The sequence below is a fragment of the Artibeus jamaicensis genome, unplaced genomic scaffold (assembly GCF_021234435.1).
Source record: "Artibeus jamaicensis isolate MK-2021 breed Jamaican fruit bat unplaced genomic scaffold, CSHL_Jam_final scaffold_833, whole genome shotgun sequence".
Lineage (NCBI taxonomy): Eukaryota > Metazoa > Chordata > Mammalia > Chiroptera > Phyllostomidae > Artibeus > Artibeus jamaicensis.
Window position 1 is genome coordinate 3,754,720 of NW_026522056.1, and position 19,150 is coordinate 3,773,869.

The window sequence follows — 19,150 nt, forward strand, 5'->3', positions numbered from 1 at the left end:
AACGGCCATAAGAAGAGAGACTGGATACAAGACACGGCTGCTGCCCTTTTCCAGACTTACTCTCACCCTAAGTAGGTATTTCTCAGCAATGCTTACACTCTAACTGGTTCAGATGACACAGCAACCAGACAGGGCGCCCACAGCTCCACCCCACACTCTCCTACACGAGTGTATCGCTTCCATGGTGCCCTGTGTTTCACTGTGTACGAGGAATTTCGCCCAACTTCCTGAACTCCGCACTGGTGCCACTCCCGAGGAGCCGTAAATAGGGCCATGTGGTCTAATTTGGGAGCGCTATCCAAACTGAGGTTAAGGCTTCCAAGTTCAATTCTCTTGTCCATATTTAGTTCTTTCTCTTCTATGTCTGGATGGATCCAACTCAGTTCAATTCTCTTACTTGAGAGAGAGCACGAGGAGATAGGAAAAGCTGGTGAGCTGGATACAGCATCTCTCTCTGCCTCACTTCTGTCAGATGCTCGATGGGAGAGTGTCCTTCCCTCTTCCCCGGCTCGCCCTGGGATGGAGTGGGTGGGAATCCTGTCACTAGGTATTCAACGGAATGGTTCTGGCAAAGACAGCCATGCCCCATAGAGAGCTTTTAGAGAAAATGAAAATGTAAGCCTCAAGAACAGGATTTATGCTGGGGAAGCGGCTGTGATATGTGAAGTTTAATTCCAAAGGCTGTTCCCTGCGGAGACAAGGCGAGCTGAAAGGACTAATGTGGACCCGGCACGACCCGCACGCTGCTCCGCAGGAGGCCAAAGCGGTGTTGCTTCTGCAGGGAAATGCGGGCGACACCAGCCATCGAAAAGCAGGGCTTTCTCCCAACATCAACAACCCCCTCCATTTCCCCATTGCTCTGTCCCTCCAAGTCACGTGTGCATTTTAGTGGGGTGCCACACGTCATTTGTTGTTGCTGTTGTTAATCTTTGGATTTCAACTAACTCCATACTTTTCCCTGCAGAGGTTATTTACCCACAAAAAGAGCCCTGGTCCAAGGAATCATCCCATGCTCTAATATTCCTTACCTAATCTATTTCAAAAGGAATTTTCCAAAAGGGGGCTTCTGTTAAATATGGTCCTTCCCAGCCTAGACGTCTGAATCAAGTTCCGGTAGGGAACTAGAACAAAAGGGAATTGCAGAGGTGTCCCCTGCAGAGCTGCCCTGGCAGAATGGGAAATGCTGGGACCGGATGCAATGCAGTGCAGTCCAGGTCCTTTCAAATGTCCATCTGGGGGGTTCCTAAGCAAGGTTGGTTTCTCAAAAAGGATAATTCTTTCCATTTTATTATATACGGCATTAATTATTTTGAACGAATCAAATATATGTTCCTCCAATAGCTGTACCTCCCCTGCAAAGCGGTGCGTCCTCTGAATGGGTCGGGTTGCGGAGGCCAGCCGACTCGGTACTGCAGGCGTCACCTCTTGGGCGGGGCTCCCACAGACACGCGAGTGTGGGGGAGAAGTGTGCAAAGTGTGTCAGGGCATGTGTTTGGGCACCGAAAACAGAATGCTCACAACGGAAGGAGGCACTTTTCTTGGTTGTGGTGAGAGATTTTGTCATAAACTGCTCTTGGGACTAAAAGACCTTGTCTGACCTTTCCAGGGGCAGTCTGTGAACACGCGGCAACACGGGCTTTGCCTTGCGGTGCTTCCCAGACAGTGTGTTTTCCCAACTTGAAAGTCTGTGGCAACCCTGCACAGAGCAAGTCTATCGGTGCCATTTCTCACAGAATCTCTCACTTCACGCCTCTGTGTCACATTTTGATAATTCTTACAATATTTTGAACTTTTTCATTATTATTATATTAGTTACAGTGATCTGTGGTCAGTGATCTTTGATGGTACCGGGGCAAGATCCTCCACCAGCAAAAAGATTACAACTCACTGAGGTTCAGATGACAGCTAGCATTTTTGAGCAATAAAGTATTTTTTTTAAGATTTTATTTATTTATCTATAGAGGGGAAGGGAAAGAGAGAGGGGGAGAAACATCAATGTACGGTTGCCTTTCATGTGTCCCCCACTGGGACCTGGCCTGCATCCCAGGCAGGTGCCCTGGCTGGGAATCGAACCACGATCTTTTGGTTCACGGGCCCACGCTCAATCCACTGAGCTACATGCCAGGGTGCAATAAAGTATTTTTTAATTAAGGTATAAACATTGTTTTCTCACATAATGCCATTTTACACTTAACAGACCACAATGTAGTGTAAATATAACTTTATGTGCATTGGGAAACCAAAACACTTGCGCGATTTGCCTATCACAGCGCTCTGGACCAAACTGGAAGCACGCCTGGGTGTGCCTATGACCTGGGCCAGCACCGGCCTTGTCCCCAGGACCCACGACACGCAGTGCTCTGCCTTCAGGAAATAACCAGAGATGTGCACGATTATGTGTGCATCTGTAACTATGCAAAACTTAAAGTGGGGGTGTCTAAAAACAGGAAAAGGTTAGATTTGGTAAGTCTGTTCAACAGAAACCATTATAAGCAATTAAAACAAAAGCTTTTGTAAACTTTATTAAGAAAAGAGGAAAAAATAAAACCATGACTTACTATTTCATAGTCACCAGATACCGGATTGACCAAAAAACATGCCTCTATACATCTTCTAATTTAAAGATATTTGTGATAATAAGTAGAGTAAAAAGAAAAGGATGCCCAGAGTGTATCGCAGTCCAAGCAGATTTTAAACTCTTCCCGGGAATGACATGAGCAAGATGGCGGAACAGGAAGTTCTCGGTTTGTGCTCCCCCCAAAAAACACCAATTTAACCATAAGATACGGGTCAAAACACCTTCATGAGAGTGCCACAATGCAGTTAAGAGGTTGCAGTACTTCAGGCGAGCAAGAACCCCAAAACAGCTGCGCTGAAATGGGTGAGGAACAAAGAGTGGGGGAGAGGTGCCTAACCTAAGGCTTCTCACTTGGGAGGGGAAAGGGGGGCAGAGTGTGTCCGGCATTCGGGCTTGTCAGAGGGCCGCCCCAGGGGAAGGGTGTCTGTGTCGCCTGACTCTGGACACTGGTGGGGATCTGGAAGACTCCGGACTCTGGCTGCAGCTAAGAACAAGGGAGGGCCGGGTGGCTTGCTGCTGCAGAACCCAAAACTCCCCAAATCTGGGGAAGGAAATGGACAGCCAGATCAAGACACATTAAAATCAATCTCAGAAATCAAGGATGAAGAGAGAATTTTGAAAGCAGCAAGAGTGACTTGTCATATACAAGGAAAACCTTTAAGACTATCTATCATAGGATTTCCCAGCAGAAATCTTGAAGGTCAAGAGACCGGAGAATGATACATTTAAAATGCTGGAAACCCCCACCTCCTGTAAACCAAGAACAGAATACCCAGCAAATTAGTTTTTTCAAGAAAAAGGAGAGATAAAGAGTTTCCCAGATAAGCAATATAACTGATGGCCTGTGTTACTGCTGGGCCTGCCTTACAGTAACTGCAACAAAAAGAAAAAGATGAAATGAAAGGGAATGGAACAGCAACATGAAAACATGTGAAGTATAAATCGCACTGGTAAAAGTAAATACAGGAACAAATGCAGAATAATGAAATACTGTACAAGTCACTTTTAACCACAGTATAAATGTTAACAAAGAAAAGCATCAAGAAAAACTATAACCCCCCCAAATCTGCTAATGGGTATACAAAAAGAAGTAAAAGTGAAGAGTTTCTGTATGTCATTGAAATTAGGTTATCAGCTTAAAATGAACTATTAGAACTATAATATATTTCATGTAAGCCTCATGCTAAGTGCAAAAAAAATTCTATAGAAAATATACAAAAGAGAGTGAGAAAGTAATCAAAACATGCTTCTACAAAATATCAACAAAACACAAAGGAAGACAGCAACAGAGAAAAAGAGGGTTAAAAAGCTACGAAGGAGAGAACGTATAAAATGCTAATAGTAAGTCCTTCTCTATCAATAATTGCTTTAAGTATAAACAGAATAAACTCTCTGATCAAAACAGAGTATCTTCTGTTAGCTGCGGGCTTTTCATACATGGCCTCTATATATAAGGTGAATTCCATTTATTCCTAACTTGTGGTTTTTTAAATCACGAAAGGTGTTGAATTCTCACTAAATGTTTTTCTACATCTATGGAGACAGTCATGTGATTTATAGCTTTTGTTGTGTTAGCGTGGTTTATCATATTAACTGATTTCCATGTGTTGAGGCATCCTTGCATCCCAGGAGTGAATTGTACTTGGTCACGGTGTCTGTGTGCTTCTTTCAATATGATGTTGAATTTGGTTTGCTGGTATTTTGTTGAGAGTTTTTGCATCTATGTTTGTCAGGGATGTTGGCCTGTACTTTTCTTGTAGCATTTTTTTCTGGTTTTGGTATCAAGATAATGCTGGTCTTCTAAATTGAAGACCCCCTTCAATTTTTCAGAAGAATTTGAGAAGCATTAATTCTATATAAGTTTGGTAGACTTTACTGGTGAACTGGTGATGACTGTTTCTATCTCCTTACTAGATATAGGTCTGTCCTGATTTTTATTTATTCATGATTCAGTCTTGGCAGATTGTATGTTTTAGTAATTTATCCATTTCTTCTAGGTTGTTGGTGTAACTGTTTTTTTTACATTTTTGTGGTGTCAGCTGCAGCATCCCTTCTTTCATTTCAAGTCTTTTTTTTCTAGTGGTCTAGCTAAAGTTTTGTCAATTTAATTGATCTTTTAAAAAAATCAATTCTTAGTTTCACTGATTTTTTTCCTGTTGTTTTTCTGGTCTCTATTTCATTTATTTCTGCTCTAACCTTAATGTTTCCTTCCTTCTACTAACTTAGGGCTTTGTTCCTTTTCTGGCTACTTGAGGTGTAAATTTAGGCTGTTTATTTAATATTTACTTTTCAAATGTATGCGTTTTTTGCTGTAAACTCCCCTCCTAGGACTGCTTTTGCTGTGTCTCATAAGTTTCTACATGCTGCATTTCTAGATGTAGGTAGGATCTAAATGAAGGTAAATAACTAAATAAAGACATCTTGTTAAACAACAATAAATAAAAGATAACTGATTTATAGTGTAAATATCCACTGGAGTAAGTGCTGCCACAGGTCTGACCTGCAGGGACCGTAGGAAGTTTAACTTATTAACATATATGCAAAATTTCTAATCGAATGTTAAAAGAGTTTAGACATCAGTTAAACAGTCTGCTGGGTGGATGTACAAACTGAATGTTTTGGGGGTAAATTATCTATCATTGCGTACTGTTGATGAATACATTAATTAACTTATTTTTACCTTTTGCAAGTAAAGCACTGTTCCCTTTAGTACAGCATAAAAGGTTTTCCATCCTCGCTTTCCTCTTGGAGCTAAAAAGGAGAAAAAATAAGAATTTTATCAGACAGATGAGCATTTCAGGAAGAGAACCTACAGGATCAACACGGTGATTGCACTTCAGTGTTCCTGGTTCATCAGCCACCAGAACCAGTAATGAGAACTAAGTTTTATTGTGTAACAGGCAGTATTCTAAAAATGTTTTCCAGGAATTAGCTCGTTCAATCACGATAATCCTGAGAGCCAGGTACTATTCCTCCTGCTTTTTACAAAACTGAAGCGCAGAGAAGCAATCTCTCGGGGTCCCAGGGCGAGAAGAGGAAGGAGGGACCGCACCCAGCCAGTGGGGCTCTGCAGTCTGCCCTCTGGGACAGAGGGGCTGGGGCAGCAAAGGAGGCACAGGGGGAACACGTGTTAATCCAAGAGAATGTTTACAATGCTCATGTAGCAACGTCTTCGTGGCTTTGCCACAGTTTCTAGGAGTCATGAAAAAAAAGTCTCAGAATATAAAAGGGCTCCTCTCAGCATTTCTGCCGCCCCCACCAGATGACAACTTGATTGTTATTACTTCTGTGACCACCTGTGATACCTCTGTGGCAGAACCTGCTGCACTGTGACATAATTTTTTTGTCGAAATTTCTCTTTCGGGAGATTATGAATGACCTGAGAGCAGGTAGATAGCTTCATCTTTAGAATTCACAGAACCTGGCACAGTGCAAGGCAGACATTTGCCATCCTCTTAGAATTTCTCTAAATAAATTTTCTTTCAGAAGCCCCTTTCTTCCTATTTTGCTGGACCAAGAAGTATAAAGAATTTCTCTATTGACTTATATAAACTTTTACAGGTTGTCCTAAAGCAAAAACACAGATTAGCAATACAGTTTAACAATTAATTCTTAATCTTAATAAAATGAACTCTGTAACTGAAAATGCTATTTTAGAAAAATGATTAGCATTTTTCTAAACATGTCTGTCCCAATAGGCAGGGAGGGCTAGTTTACTTACTCCTTTGTCAACTCTGGGGCTGTCTTTGAGTGGGACCCCTGATTAATTTAGGAAATACATCAGTCTTAAGATTTAAATCCTTTAAGTTTCCTTTTACTGAAGACTCAAGAATTCTCAGGCTCGGAAACTGGGAGTACACCCACCCACAGAACCCAGGCGCTCCTGCCAACACCACGCCAAGCTGTCCACCTGGCACAAGAGGACTCACAACATCCGCGCTGCAGGTTTCCAGGGGAAATTTGAAAAAAAAATTGTCCCATCTGTTTCCACTACATAAGTTTTAAAAGTGTGTATTTAAAAATAAATGGTCAGAAGGGTACGCCATAACCTTTATAAAGAAAGAAGGGACCACTATACACAGAATCATAGATCATATATATATATATGTATGTGTGTGTGTGTATATATACATATACATATACATACATATATATGTGATCTATATAACATATATTGACTGTTTTCAGTAGGTATCAAATACTGACATGGTTCACATAAGAACAGTGCACATGAAGTGACCGTGGGTGGCAGGCACTGTTGCAGAGTGGGACCACGGGGTGGTGGAGGCGTCTGACTCAAGTGCAGACCAGCTGGTATCTGGACTTGGCCTTAAACCTGTCCTCTCATGCACTGACCCCAATTGGGTAACCGCTGACCAGTCCCTCCAACTCTTGGGACTTTAGCTGCTTCATTTTAAAATGCGGATAATCCACGTAATGTAAGGCAAAGCACTGGCTAATGCTAGTAAGAAATTCAGAAAAAAACTCTTTTGTTTTTTATAGGAGAAATACGGGCCCTAAGTTTTAAAGATATTCCCCATAGTCCTAAAACTACTTTAGCGGTACTTTGAGAGTCCTTCAGTTGTAAGATCTACAAATCTATTTTTCTTCTTTTCAAGTAGAAAACCCCTCTTTATGAATCCATGCACGCATTCACAAAAATTTTAACAGCTCTTTTTCATTACCACGCTAAACTTACTAGAAACAAATCTCGAAGCCTCTCCAACCGAAATGTGATCTTAAGTCACCCAGGGTGACTAATGCTAACACAGTGAGCTTTAACCCTGTATTGCATCCCCCACAGGAGTGTAAAACTTAATCTTGTTTTTGGTCAATTAATAATTCAGTTGTTTAAACTAAAATGAAGCAACCAAATCTCCTAACAAGATAAATTAGAAGCAAGTGCTCAACAGTATACAGCCAGTATGCTATAAAAGCACTGTCCTAAGTGATTTTACATGGATTAACCCATTTAACCACCCCATAACTTTAAAAATAAGGCACTATTATCACCTCCACTTTACAGATGAGATGGTGTGGGTGCCGATGAGTGGAATTCAGGGAAGAAAGGGACTGCGTGCACTAGGGCAGGCTGGGGAGGGTCCCTAGAGGCAGGCTCAACTGCCTGGATTTTAAATGCCCCCCCGTGCACACACACACGCACACACACACGGACACATATACAGACGCTGCTCCTCAGGCTTTTGCGCCCTTGGTGAGGCTCCGAGTGTGAAATGCATGGGCTAGCCACCGATGACTGAGGGGTACTGTTCTCGTAATGGTGACTGGAGTAGTTAAAACTGACTTTGTAGCACATATTAAGTATATACAACTAAGGAAAGAGTTGTAATGTAGTTATATAATGAACAGGATGGGAGGAAGCAGGGAGATTATTGACAGGAATCCCAATGCATCCTATTCAAAGGCTTTACTTAAAACATGGTAGGGAAGTTGGTAAGTGGATGTGTTTTAACAAATCTGGTTGCCTATTGTGCAAAAGCGTTAGGTTTTTTAATACTGCTAAAATAGACATCATTATTTTTCTATCAACTGTCATTCCCTTTAGATTTACTCTGTTTACCACTACCTTTCTTTGTTACTGCCTTTGGGACCTCAGACTGACTTATTTCAACCCTAGATTTGAAAACATCTCATCATTTTCAGATGGTTTATAATGAAGAGTTTCAAAATTCCTAGGCCATCATATTGCCAGAAATAGTCTCTTGTTTTTTTTCTTTAAAAAATTATTCACAAACTTTATAACCCAGTGAGCATTCATTTAGAGTAGGACATAGGAGGTAGAGGTTAAGGCGAGAACAAGAGAAATCAGAACAAGGAACACAGTAAGGAGATGATGATTTCCCATATGGGAGAAAAAGCCCAAAATATGTATAGAGGTGCAAAGTAAATTAAGATAAAGAAATGGAAGGTACGGAGAAGGCACTGGGCATGATTTGAAACATCCATTCTATTTGAGCCAAACAATTCATTTAGTTAGGAATTAATTTCTCTATTTTCACATCAATGTTTCCACTATTACTTACACTGCAGTTCTAAGAGACAGAGTAAGCTGCCCAGGAGCCTACCTATCTAAGGGTTTCAGAGCCACTGTACAGGGCGATTCAGCGAGGACACATGTTCTAAGGATGCATCAAGAAGGCCAAACTTTCCAGGTGACAATCCCTTGCCATGGTCAGGCCCGGTGCTGGACCGAGGTGGATGTGGGGTGCAGGGAAAGGAGAGGAACGCAGGTCAGGTGTGTCCTCTCATCTCACTGAACTCCAGGACCTTCAAAGGTACCCCTGCTCACAGCTACGATTTCAGAACAGAGGCACCATCCCCGTGCCGGCCTCTCAGATGCTACCGGCCCAGCATTTCTGCAGAGTAACAACACTGGTAGCAATGATAATGACAGCAGGAGTAGTAGCTGCAGCTAACACTGACTGAGCGTGTACTGCTTTAAGCGCTGCTCCAAAACTTGGTGTGTATTAACTAACGCCCACAACTCTGCAGGAGCACTGGTATGAACTCCATTTTACGGATGCGGAACCCGAGACCTCTTCTAACCTGTACCACTCGGTTCCCCACAGCACTGACTATTTTTGCATTGCGGTGCCGGGGCCCAAGGCAGCTGGCCCCCAGTATCCCACAATGGCAGTGATTACTTTGATTTTGAGTTATTTGATAAGCAGCCAGGGCAGAAGGATACATTGGCCCCTTCTTGTCTCCTTGAATGCAGGGCATAAACCTCCCCTGTGAAGGGTGCCCTCCTGGCTCCCACGGGGTCTAGACAGACGCCCTTATCACTGGAGCTCCGGAAGCCGGGGCCAAGAAGCTTACAGGAAAACCGCTTGTCACTCCCTTATTAATACACCACCCAGCCCAACCTGGGTTTAGGTTCCTCATCACTGGGCACCCAAACCTAAGTATCTCTGTCCTGTTATTTCTTTAAAAGGTTATTGTTTGTTTGTTTAAAAGGCTGGCTCGTTCATCATCTCTGAGGACATCATTTATAATCTCCCGTGTGCATGTGTTAAATTCTTTTTCTCCATGTAATCTGGTCTTTCATCACTTTTCTAATTAGCCACAAGAACTCAAGAAGTGTAGAGGGAGAATTCTCTCCTCCCTGATGCAGGGAAGGAAGAGGGGAGAAATTTCAAGTTATTTAAGAGCTGATTCAGCAGGGAACCTGGCCTATCAGGAAAAACACTGCCTAATCAGGATTGAAGGGATACCCTGGCAAACCGTTCATACAAATGAACCAGTACCTGCTCCAGGTAAAAACAAACAAACAAACAAACAAACAAACAAACAAACAAACAAACAAAACGTAAGCAGGCTCCTGTGACTGTTATTCTATGTTATGCACACATTCGGAATATACACTTCTGCAAAGGAGAAATTGGGATGTATTCCAAAGATGAGTGATACTGGAAATATCATTAAGTCTTCAATATTACATAGCAGTTCTTATTAATTTTCTCATCTCATCTTTCTTATACATTTGAAGACCTACTTTTTTGAAATATAAAGTAGAATGGATAATATTTTGACTTCATTTATTATCACTGATCTTTGTAAAATAGTTAAATGCATAACTGGGAATAAAAACAACTGTCATCCTTCTTCCGTATAAAATATCCCTGAGTAATAAAATATTAAATAAAGAGTGATAATGGATATCTGCCAGAAATAAAGTTTCAAAAAATCCATCAAAAGGTATAAACTTCAGGCAAAAGTTCCTATTAGCATGCTGTACTCTCCAATTTTCATTTCTTCTGAACTGAACTGTGAACAGATTGTGTTGAAGATCTTACTGTTCCAATTTTTTACTTTATTCAAAGGGAAGGGAATTTCTTCCTACATGAAGATCTCATCCTGTTTTTGACCTTCACTCTGGGTTCCTGATCATCTACTTTTCCCTTTTCTTCAAGTTTAATATCAGAATGACTTAATATGCACAGAAAGACACAGTATGTGCGGTTTATTTTTCTTTAATATACTAATCTTTCCTGTCTGTTGGCTGGAAAAAATCCTTCCCCGAACAGCAATACCATTTCCTCTGACCCCCAAAGCGTCCAGAGGGTTGGAAGCCAAGCTGTATCCACACTAGTGAGAAAGAATGCTTGAGTCGTGCATGGCTGAGGCCTGACAATGAACGCAGGCCCTGAGAGCCTAGAAAACAAGGAAAGGTGAGGATGTGGTAGTTCTATGCAAAACACCTTCAACTTCCTCATATGTTAATGGACAAAGACATTTAAAATATAAGGCAATACCAAGGAGGGCATTCCAAAATAAATCCAACACCTTGTTGCACGTGGAAACACAGACATATGTGCTCAGCAAAAGCCCTTCTACACTAGTGCTACTGGGCACATGCCAGATTCGTACAAGGCACCATTTTTATTTATTTTTATTTTTATATGCATTACTTCATTTTAATACTCGAAAAAGCATTATGGCCAGCTCTACTCGTTAACCCCATGTTATGATAAGCAAACTTAGATACCGATAGGGCTTGAGGTCAGAGCATATAGGCACCGAGACTCCAGGTTCTGACAGTCCAGGTCCTGCACAATCCCAGCCCACAGGTAACTCTCCATGGAACGCCCAGACTGCTTGGTGAGTGCGGAATCATAAACGTGCGCACGATGGACTAAATGTCAAATGGTTTCTGATGCAGAAAATTTAGGCAGTTATTTCATCCTGCACGTGCTGAATGGTCTTATAGGAAGAGTATCGAACACAACACATCGAGGGTTACAGAATCAATGTCTATAGGACCCAGGATGATAATGCTGAACGCTGAAGGGAAACTGTATACATTATTAGCCAACCCTGGAGAGTGGAGAGCGCACACCTCTATCTAGTGTCACTGCATGACCACACTGTAACATAAAACCAAACCATTCTAATTTTTCAGGAAAGGTTAAAATAAAAGAGGATGCTTGTGGGAAATATTTTATTTTTTAAAGATTTTATTTATTTATTTTTAGACAAAAGGGAAGGGAGGGAGAGAGAAACATCCATGTGTAGTTGCCTCTCACACGCCCCCTACTGGAGACCTGGCTTGTAACCCAGGCCTGTGCCCTAGACTGGGAATTGAAGTGATGCAGGCCAGCACTCAGTCCACTGAGCCACACCAGCCAGGAAGTTTTTATTTTTTTAAATGTTGGTAACTGTGGACCAAATAAGACCTGCCAGCAATGACCTGAAAAAGACGTTTTTAAAGTTGCTATATTTCCCTAGTGACAGTAACCCAAATTTGGGCAAAATTCTTAAAGTCTCTGTCTCACAAGGTGAGGAGTATGCACTCTGGCAGGAAGCAAGCTCTGAAGTTCTGCGTCACTGAGACAGCAGGAGTCTGCTGTCTGGGGCTGGTCTGCAAAGGCGTTAGATGGATTCTTGGATGGCAGCCCTGCAAATCATCAAGTGAAGTTATGGGTAACCCCTGCAATTTGTCCCCAACTTACTTTCACAAAATAGCTTCAGGCACCACCATGAAGCACTACTGAATCTTAGTTAACAGAGTAACTCAGACATTTTCAGATTCTGCTTGAAGCGATGAAGTCCAAGCTGATCTGACAGAGGTTACCACGGGAGGGCGCCCCCCCCACAGGAAGCAGCCAGCAGCGTGAGTTGTCCCCAGGTTCATAACAGAGTGGTAGGGATGAACGAGCACTAGTACCATCCTATCTTAACATAAAATATCTTTGAAACATTTAAGACAATTTACACATTTTTGAAAAATCAGTTAATCCTTACAATCTTTCGCTTTCAGATTAGGAGCTATTACATGTAGTTGACTCTACTTTATAAAAGGAAAAACTGGGGCAGCCTTAAAGGAAGCAGAAGTACAACATATATATAATTTTTCCTGGAAAAAGATTCCCTTGTTTTATGTGAAAGGAATACATTTATATTATCAACAGAGAACAGAACACGAAACAATAGAACTGTAACATATCCTCCCCAAGATGTCCCCCAAGGGGTAAAGCTCACTCTGGATATAGTTCTAGTCCTTTAAGAAATTAAGACTCTTACCCTAAATCAATCTTTATAGAATCTCAAAAAGTACCCTGGACTGAGAGCCAGGAGACGTGGATTTTATTCACACCATGATGTCCACTATTTCTCTGATTTTGGATAAGTAACCTAATATCTCTGGTGATAAATCTATAAAATACAATACAAGTTGTCAATTATTTTACAGTTCCAGTGTTTGCTATATCAAGGTTATAAGGACACAGTCCCTACCCCTAAAGAGTTTTCCCATTGAAGCAGGCACATTAACACTGTTACTATGTGATAAGCTATATACACTCAATGATAGTGTGGCACTAACCTAAGAAAAAGCACAACAGTGTCGAGTGTGGAAAGAGAGGAAGAAGTCATTAATGCCATTATTGGGTAATATTTGGAAGACAGAGAAGATGTTAAATGAGGGTTTAGTTTTTCAGCAGGACTTTGAAGGGGGAAAAAAAAGGATGTTATTTTGACCTCCAGCATCTCTGCCAGATATCTGAACTGAGACATTGAATCAAAATGTTAATCCCAATCATGGAAGTCTCATAACATTGTTACTTACCACCATCCTTTAACGAGGTGGCCCCTGGACAGAAGCCAACACAGTGTTTTTTAACAGAGAGCACCTGCTTTGAAATTCTGGGTTTTTTTTACCTGAGTGACCTTGGGCAAGTCATGAGGCCTCTCCATGCTTCGCCCCCTTTCTCTATAAAGTAGAAATAAAACAGTACTTGCTTCATAGGGTTATTCTGAAAGGTAGATAAGTTAATACATATGAATCCTTTAGAAATGTACTTTTTTAAAGTTAAGGATGATGTCTCCTAAAAGAAAATGCATCCAATTTTCATGGTAAAACACAAAAACTTAAAAAATTTCATTCACGTATTCAGGATTTTTCTTTGTTAAAGTCAGTATTTTGAGAAGAAAAACCTCCTGACATTATTGATGAATTTTCAACAGAAAGGAGGTACACCTCTCACCCTTAATTTAAGGGAGGGTGGATGCAACCCACTTATTACATTTATTGTTTCCATTTTGTCCTGGACCCTGTCTTGACATTGAGAGGTCAAATGTGAATGTAAACAATAAAAGGGAAGGATGGGAGAAGAGACAAAAGCTGGCAGAGAACTTTTCGTTCCTGAGTAATACGCTACAAAATGCACAGACTTAACTAACAAACACGCATCTTTCTCCACTCGGTCAGATGGTGTCGTTGGGGGCCACGACAAGACGCGGATGCACAGGAACGTAACTAAATCGGGTCATCATAAGCTAAGGATGCAGGGAAAAGCGTGCAGGCAGAAAGGAACACAAAAATGACTCTGTATGTACATATAATTATCTTTTCAGGAAAACCTGAAGTTGTATAATACTAATGCTAGTGTCATACAAATTTGTTTAGAATTTTGACAAGTGAACTATTTACCTCAGCCAGAATGTTCCTCCCCAAATACCATCACGACTTGTCCCTTCATCTCCACTCGTTCTCTCACCCAAACGCCCCCTCGTCCACTCTACCCCGGTCACTCTGCACAGCCCAGCGCCTGCCCACCTCCTTCACAGTCTCCTCACCTGGGCTCCATTCTTCCTCTGGATCATTCACACCTGCCTGAAATACTGCACATAAGTTTATTACTGACCTCCCTCTACGCTAAAATGGAACCTCCAAGGATGGGCTTTGTTTGGTTTGTGGCTGTGTCCAGAGAGCAGATTAAAACATGGAAAAAATCAGATATTCTAAATAGGCATGTAAATTATGTGACTCAATAAAAACTAAAGAGATTTTAAAAAATCTGTTCTTTATCACTTAGGTGAAACACGCTAGAAAATTCAGGCTGCTCGAAGTGACGAGAAAGTGGGATAAAGTTTTGGTGCAGATTATTGTCAACATTATTTTTCATATGCTGGGTATGAAAAAAAGACCATCAGTGGAAACTCGGGCTCATGGGAACACATACAATCTGGCAAATTATCAGAGGTTTTCAGGGGCTGGTAAAGAACGAGCTTCTGTGGTGAGGGAATTCAAAATTCTAGGAAACAAACGTGACTTCGTAATTTTTAAAATTGAGGTATAATTGACATCTAACATCATGCTGGTTTCAGGTGCACAAAGTGACTGGATATTTGTATACATTGTGACATAATTCCCATCACACGGCTAGTTAACATCTGTTACCATACATGGTTGCAGTTTTCTCACTTAAGGTCCACTCTTTTCGCAATTTTCAAATACACAATGCAGTATTATTGACTACAGTCAGTGCTCTCATAATTCTTACAAACTAAAGGAGGAAGCTGTTTTTAATAGCCTTCTTAAAAAGTTGGACATGGCAAAACGTGACTGAAGTTCAGGAACTGTATTTTATCGGAAAGGTATGAAACAAAATGCCGAGAAAATCAAGCATACTAAGGTTTTTTTCATAATTTCTTGAGTAATTTATAGAGCTCACCATAACAAAATCAGAGCAATATGCTAAAACGAAAAGTATGGCTAAGTTATCACGTCTGAGAAGTGCACGTAGCTGCTGAATCAGACACCAAGCCAGACTCCTTCAGCTTCAGCCCCTTGTGACCAAGCCTGGCAGAGGCCAGGGCCCTGCTGAGCTGCATTTCGGCAAGCAGCAATTTGAGGAAGCCACTGTAATGACAGAAACAGCCCAAGGCCCTTGGGCACCTGAAAAATATGTTAAGAAAAGTAATTCTTGGGGGCGAGGACGAGGAGCCACCAGACAAAGCCTGCTCTCTTGAGGATGTGACGGCAGTCTGACCGCCCTTCCCAAATGTGGGAGCTTCGGAGAGACGCCCAGCCCCTCCCTCTGAGATGGGTCCTCCTAGGCACAGGTGTCGGAGACAGCGTGGAAGGGTGTGGTCTCCGAAGGGCTGCCGCTGCGTTTACCGCTGCTCTTCCACGGCAGTGCCTGGGGCCCACCGCTGACAGCGTGGCCACAGAAGCCTTTACCCAAACTAGGAGCGCTGTTGGAACAACGGACACCCCGTCTGTGGACTAGCCCCGCCACCCCCGCCACCAGCTCCTTTACAGTGAGAACAATCCCAGGACCGTCCTCAAGCAAATTCTGAAAACGGGGGAAGCACCCACCCATCCTGCCCTAAGTCATTCTTGTTTTTTAATCGTTTTTTAAAAAATATATTTTATTGATTATGCCATTACAGTTCTATTCCCCCCTTCATTCCCCTCCACCCTGCACACCCCCCCCCCCACCATTCCCCCCCTTTAGTTTATGACCACGTGTCACAAGTTCTTTAGATTCTATATTTCCCATACTATTCTTGCCCCCCCATCTATTTTCTATCTACTGTCTATGCTACTTATTCTCTGTACCTTCTTCCCCCTTCTCCTCCTCCCACTCCCCTGTTGCTAACCCTCCATGTGATCGTTACTCATGCTGCAGTGCACATTTGTTACACCTTTTTGCATTTGTCATTATTTTGAAAACCTTTTTCTGTATTTTGTAAATAACAAGTGTTTAACTTAAAGTATTGATTTTCCCTGATAAGTTTATTTGTCCAGCGTCAATGGCAAAAAATAAATTAAAAAATAAGGAAAAACATAGCAGAACACACACAGAAAACAATATAAAATCACCGTTCTAATCACAAAAGACAAGTGTGATGAACATTTCAGTTCGTGACCTCCTCATCCTTTTACTAGGCACATACCTGCCACACGGTTGGGATATTATCCTAGTTTCTGCTCAACACTCCTGCGTCCATGTGTGTATATATCTCATGTGTCATTTTTAAATGACTGCAAGCAGTGCTACTGTCCTGCTCTACCATATTTTACCCAGTGAGTCTTGTGTGGGCCATTAAGCTGTTTCCAAGGTGATGATCACCATGAGATGATGACATTCTGTAGCTAAAATAACAATTAGGGTTTCTTTTGCATGGCTGTGCTGAACACCTTAACAATCAAATGAGGATCAAATGGAGGATCAAACCTCATTTGATCCTTCTCACCTTAGGGCTTTTGATGACCTGTTCCCTGGCTGTAGTAATCTCATCCTCGATCTTTGTGTCCAAAGGCTTCATGGACTTCCGGTAGTAATTCAGCTCTAAACTGCATGATGCCTGCTCAGGTATAGCCTCTCCCCCACCTTATTCCACTGGCACACAGCTGGTGCTCTGTTGGGAACAGCTCTGCCTGGTTTCAGGAATTTTAACTACCCCCATGGCTAAGGATGAGTGAGCAACCTCCAGAATGCGAGCCACAAGGAGACAAAGCTTGTCTCTGGAAGCAAACGCTGCCTCTGCTTACTCCCTGCAGCCCCCAAAGCATGCCTGATGTTGATGATGGGTAAGACCCCTCAGAGGAGGGGCAACCTAAACCAGACACGATCACTTGGGAGGCCATCATGGAAGGACTCAGGGGGCTGCAACTAAGAGGGAGTGATGGACCCTCGACCCCCAGCTATTCTGACATAGCCTGAGTCCTCAAGTCCTCTGGGAAAAGTGCTTCCTGGCTCTAATCCACTTAAGCTTGAAAGCCTGTGATGGGGGAGGCGGTGCAGCCCCTTGGCTGGCTAGACTGGGATCTGGGGGTAATCAGGCATAAGAAAGAATTCCTATAAGTCCTGTGAAGCCTGCTTTGCTAAGAGTGCTTTCATTCATGTGTTAAGGGTCTGAGCAGGAGATGAGTATGTATCCCAAAGTTTCTGCAAACCCCTTTCCTGACAGACACAGACTCAGACTGAGCCCTCATATTTCTTTGAAATGTTATCTACTGTTTGATCCTTGCCACCTGTATTCCTGTGTATTAGAACCCAATAAAAGCCCCTGGAGGAAGGGGCTCCTGGCCTTTTTCCCTCTGAGAAATTGGCCACCTCTCCTCCCTAAGCAGATCATGTCTTGGTAGTGTCACTTTCATCTGTGGCAGACAGGAGGACTTGCAGGCAAAGTAACCCCCACAGTGCTCAAAAGTTGTTTTGTTTTCTTTCTTTTTTTTTTAAAATATCATAGATGGAATGCAGAATGACAGTTAGTGGGGGAGGGGGATCGGGGGAGGGATGGAGCAAAAGGAAAAAGGACTCATGGACAACAGGGTGGTAATGGCTATGGGGAGGGGATGGATTGGAGGACTAAATGGTAATGGAAAAAAATACACCACAGATTAAATAAAAAAATGTATCAATGACCTGTTTCATTTCAAAGTTCAAATTCTTAAATCGAAATAATCCAGTGGTAATTTTGTTGTACATACATTTCTATCACCATCATTTCCTTTAGTAGACCAGTATTGTATTTTTAATTTCATGTTTTCATCAGATTACGGAAGGATTTGAAACAGTGCATTACATAATCATACAGAGGCATCAAGATTCTCTTCTTCTTTCTCCTACATGTTAACTAAACCGAAAATGCAAACAAAATGAGTCAACAGTCCAAAGAGAATAATCAGATGCAGTGCAAACTGCATTTCCTTTTCAGAAAGAAGCACGTTGAAGACTCCGAACGCAGATTTGTGTGCGTGTGTGCACGTGCTAAAAGACGGCACTGACACTCCCAGCCCAGGCCCTCGTCAAGCAGTGCTTCTGGGGGGGATGGTAGGCAGCCCCTCATAACCAACTCCACTCCACAGCAGGAAAGGGTGGTTTTATGGACATGAGCTATCAAATGGAACTTAAAAAACCTAAAACTTAGTTTTTTTTAGTCTAAATGTTGAATTGTGATGAGGTGCTCCCCATTAAAAACAGATAAAATGCCACCAAAACTGACCTGTCAAGGGGCAAACCCCTGCTCTCGAGTGCACTGGGCTGCCCTCTGGTGCTGGTCCGTGATCTCACAGCAGTGGCGCCAGTGGCCTCACCAGAGCCCCGCGGCCACAGAACCAAGGTGGGAAGGAGGTGGACCTGGCGTGGTTTTGAAATAATTGCTTTGCTTCCATTCAAAGAATCCTCTAACAGGAGGAGACAACTGTCTTGTGGGGGGAAAAACCTATTCCACTTTTATTATTCTTAATTATAATGTCACTGTTCCCAGTGTTACACAATAGCAAAGAATTCTGCCTGCACTGCTGTTAGAAACACTATTTTCAGTATGTGTGACTCACAGCAACATCTACTCTCTCAAATTTGACGTGTGGGACAAATTTGTAAAACTTTCACTGACAGGCAAGTATGTAAACCCTCTAAAGTGAGTGAACTTCCCCAACCTCCTCAAGATGCTGCTGCACAACACTACTTATATCCACAGTATTTAAAATTAGATTGAAAATACGAAACAAACACGGTCCTCACATCTTAAAAAGCAACGAACATTTCAATACTTCAAATTAGAAACAAATCTCAGGGGGCTAAACTCATGGAAGGAACTATACTGGAAATGCAATGCGATTAAAATATTTCAAAATTATTAAAGTGATCTGTCCACTCAATTAGCTCTTTGATCCACTTCCTCCCAACTGCCCCATTTCCATTTTCTGAAAGAAAACACTAACATCTGAGCTGTTTCTGTGGGTAGTTAATTCCCATCAAATCACTAAACCAGGTGTGATTTCCATCATATCACTAAACAAGGTGTTGTATGATG

General features: G+C 42.1%; 1 protein-coding gene across 10 annotated transcripts in view; it reads right to left on the reverse strand.

Annotated features, from left to right (window-relative positions):
• PSD3 (pleckstrin and Sec7 domain containing 3) overlaps positions 1–19,150 on the reverse strand; it is a 554,618-nt gene that overhangs the window by 71,723 nt on the left and 463,745 nt on the right. For all 10 annotated transcript variants that reach the window (XR_008390587.1, XM_053659812.1, XM_053659810.1 and 7 more), the window contains one exon: positions 5,259–5,329. Coding sequence is in view for 9 of the 10 variants with exons in the window: in XM_053659812.1 (XP_053515787.1) it covers positions 5,259–5,329 (71 nt within the window). In the remaining variant the exon portion in view is untranslated. The remainder of the gene's footprint in view (positions 1–5,258; positions 5,330–19,150) is intronic.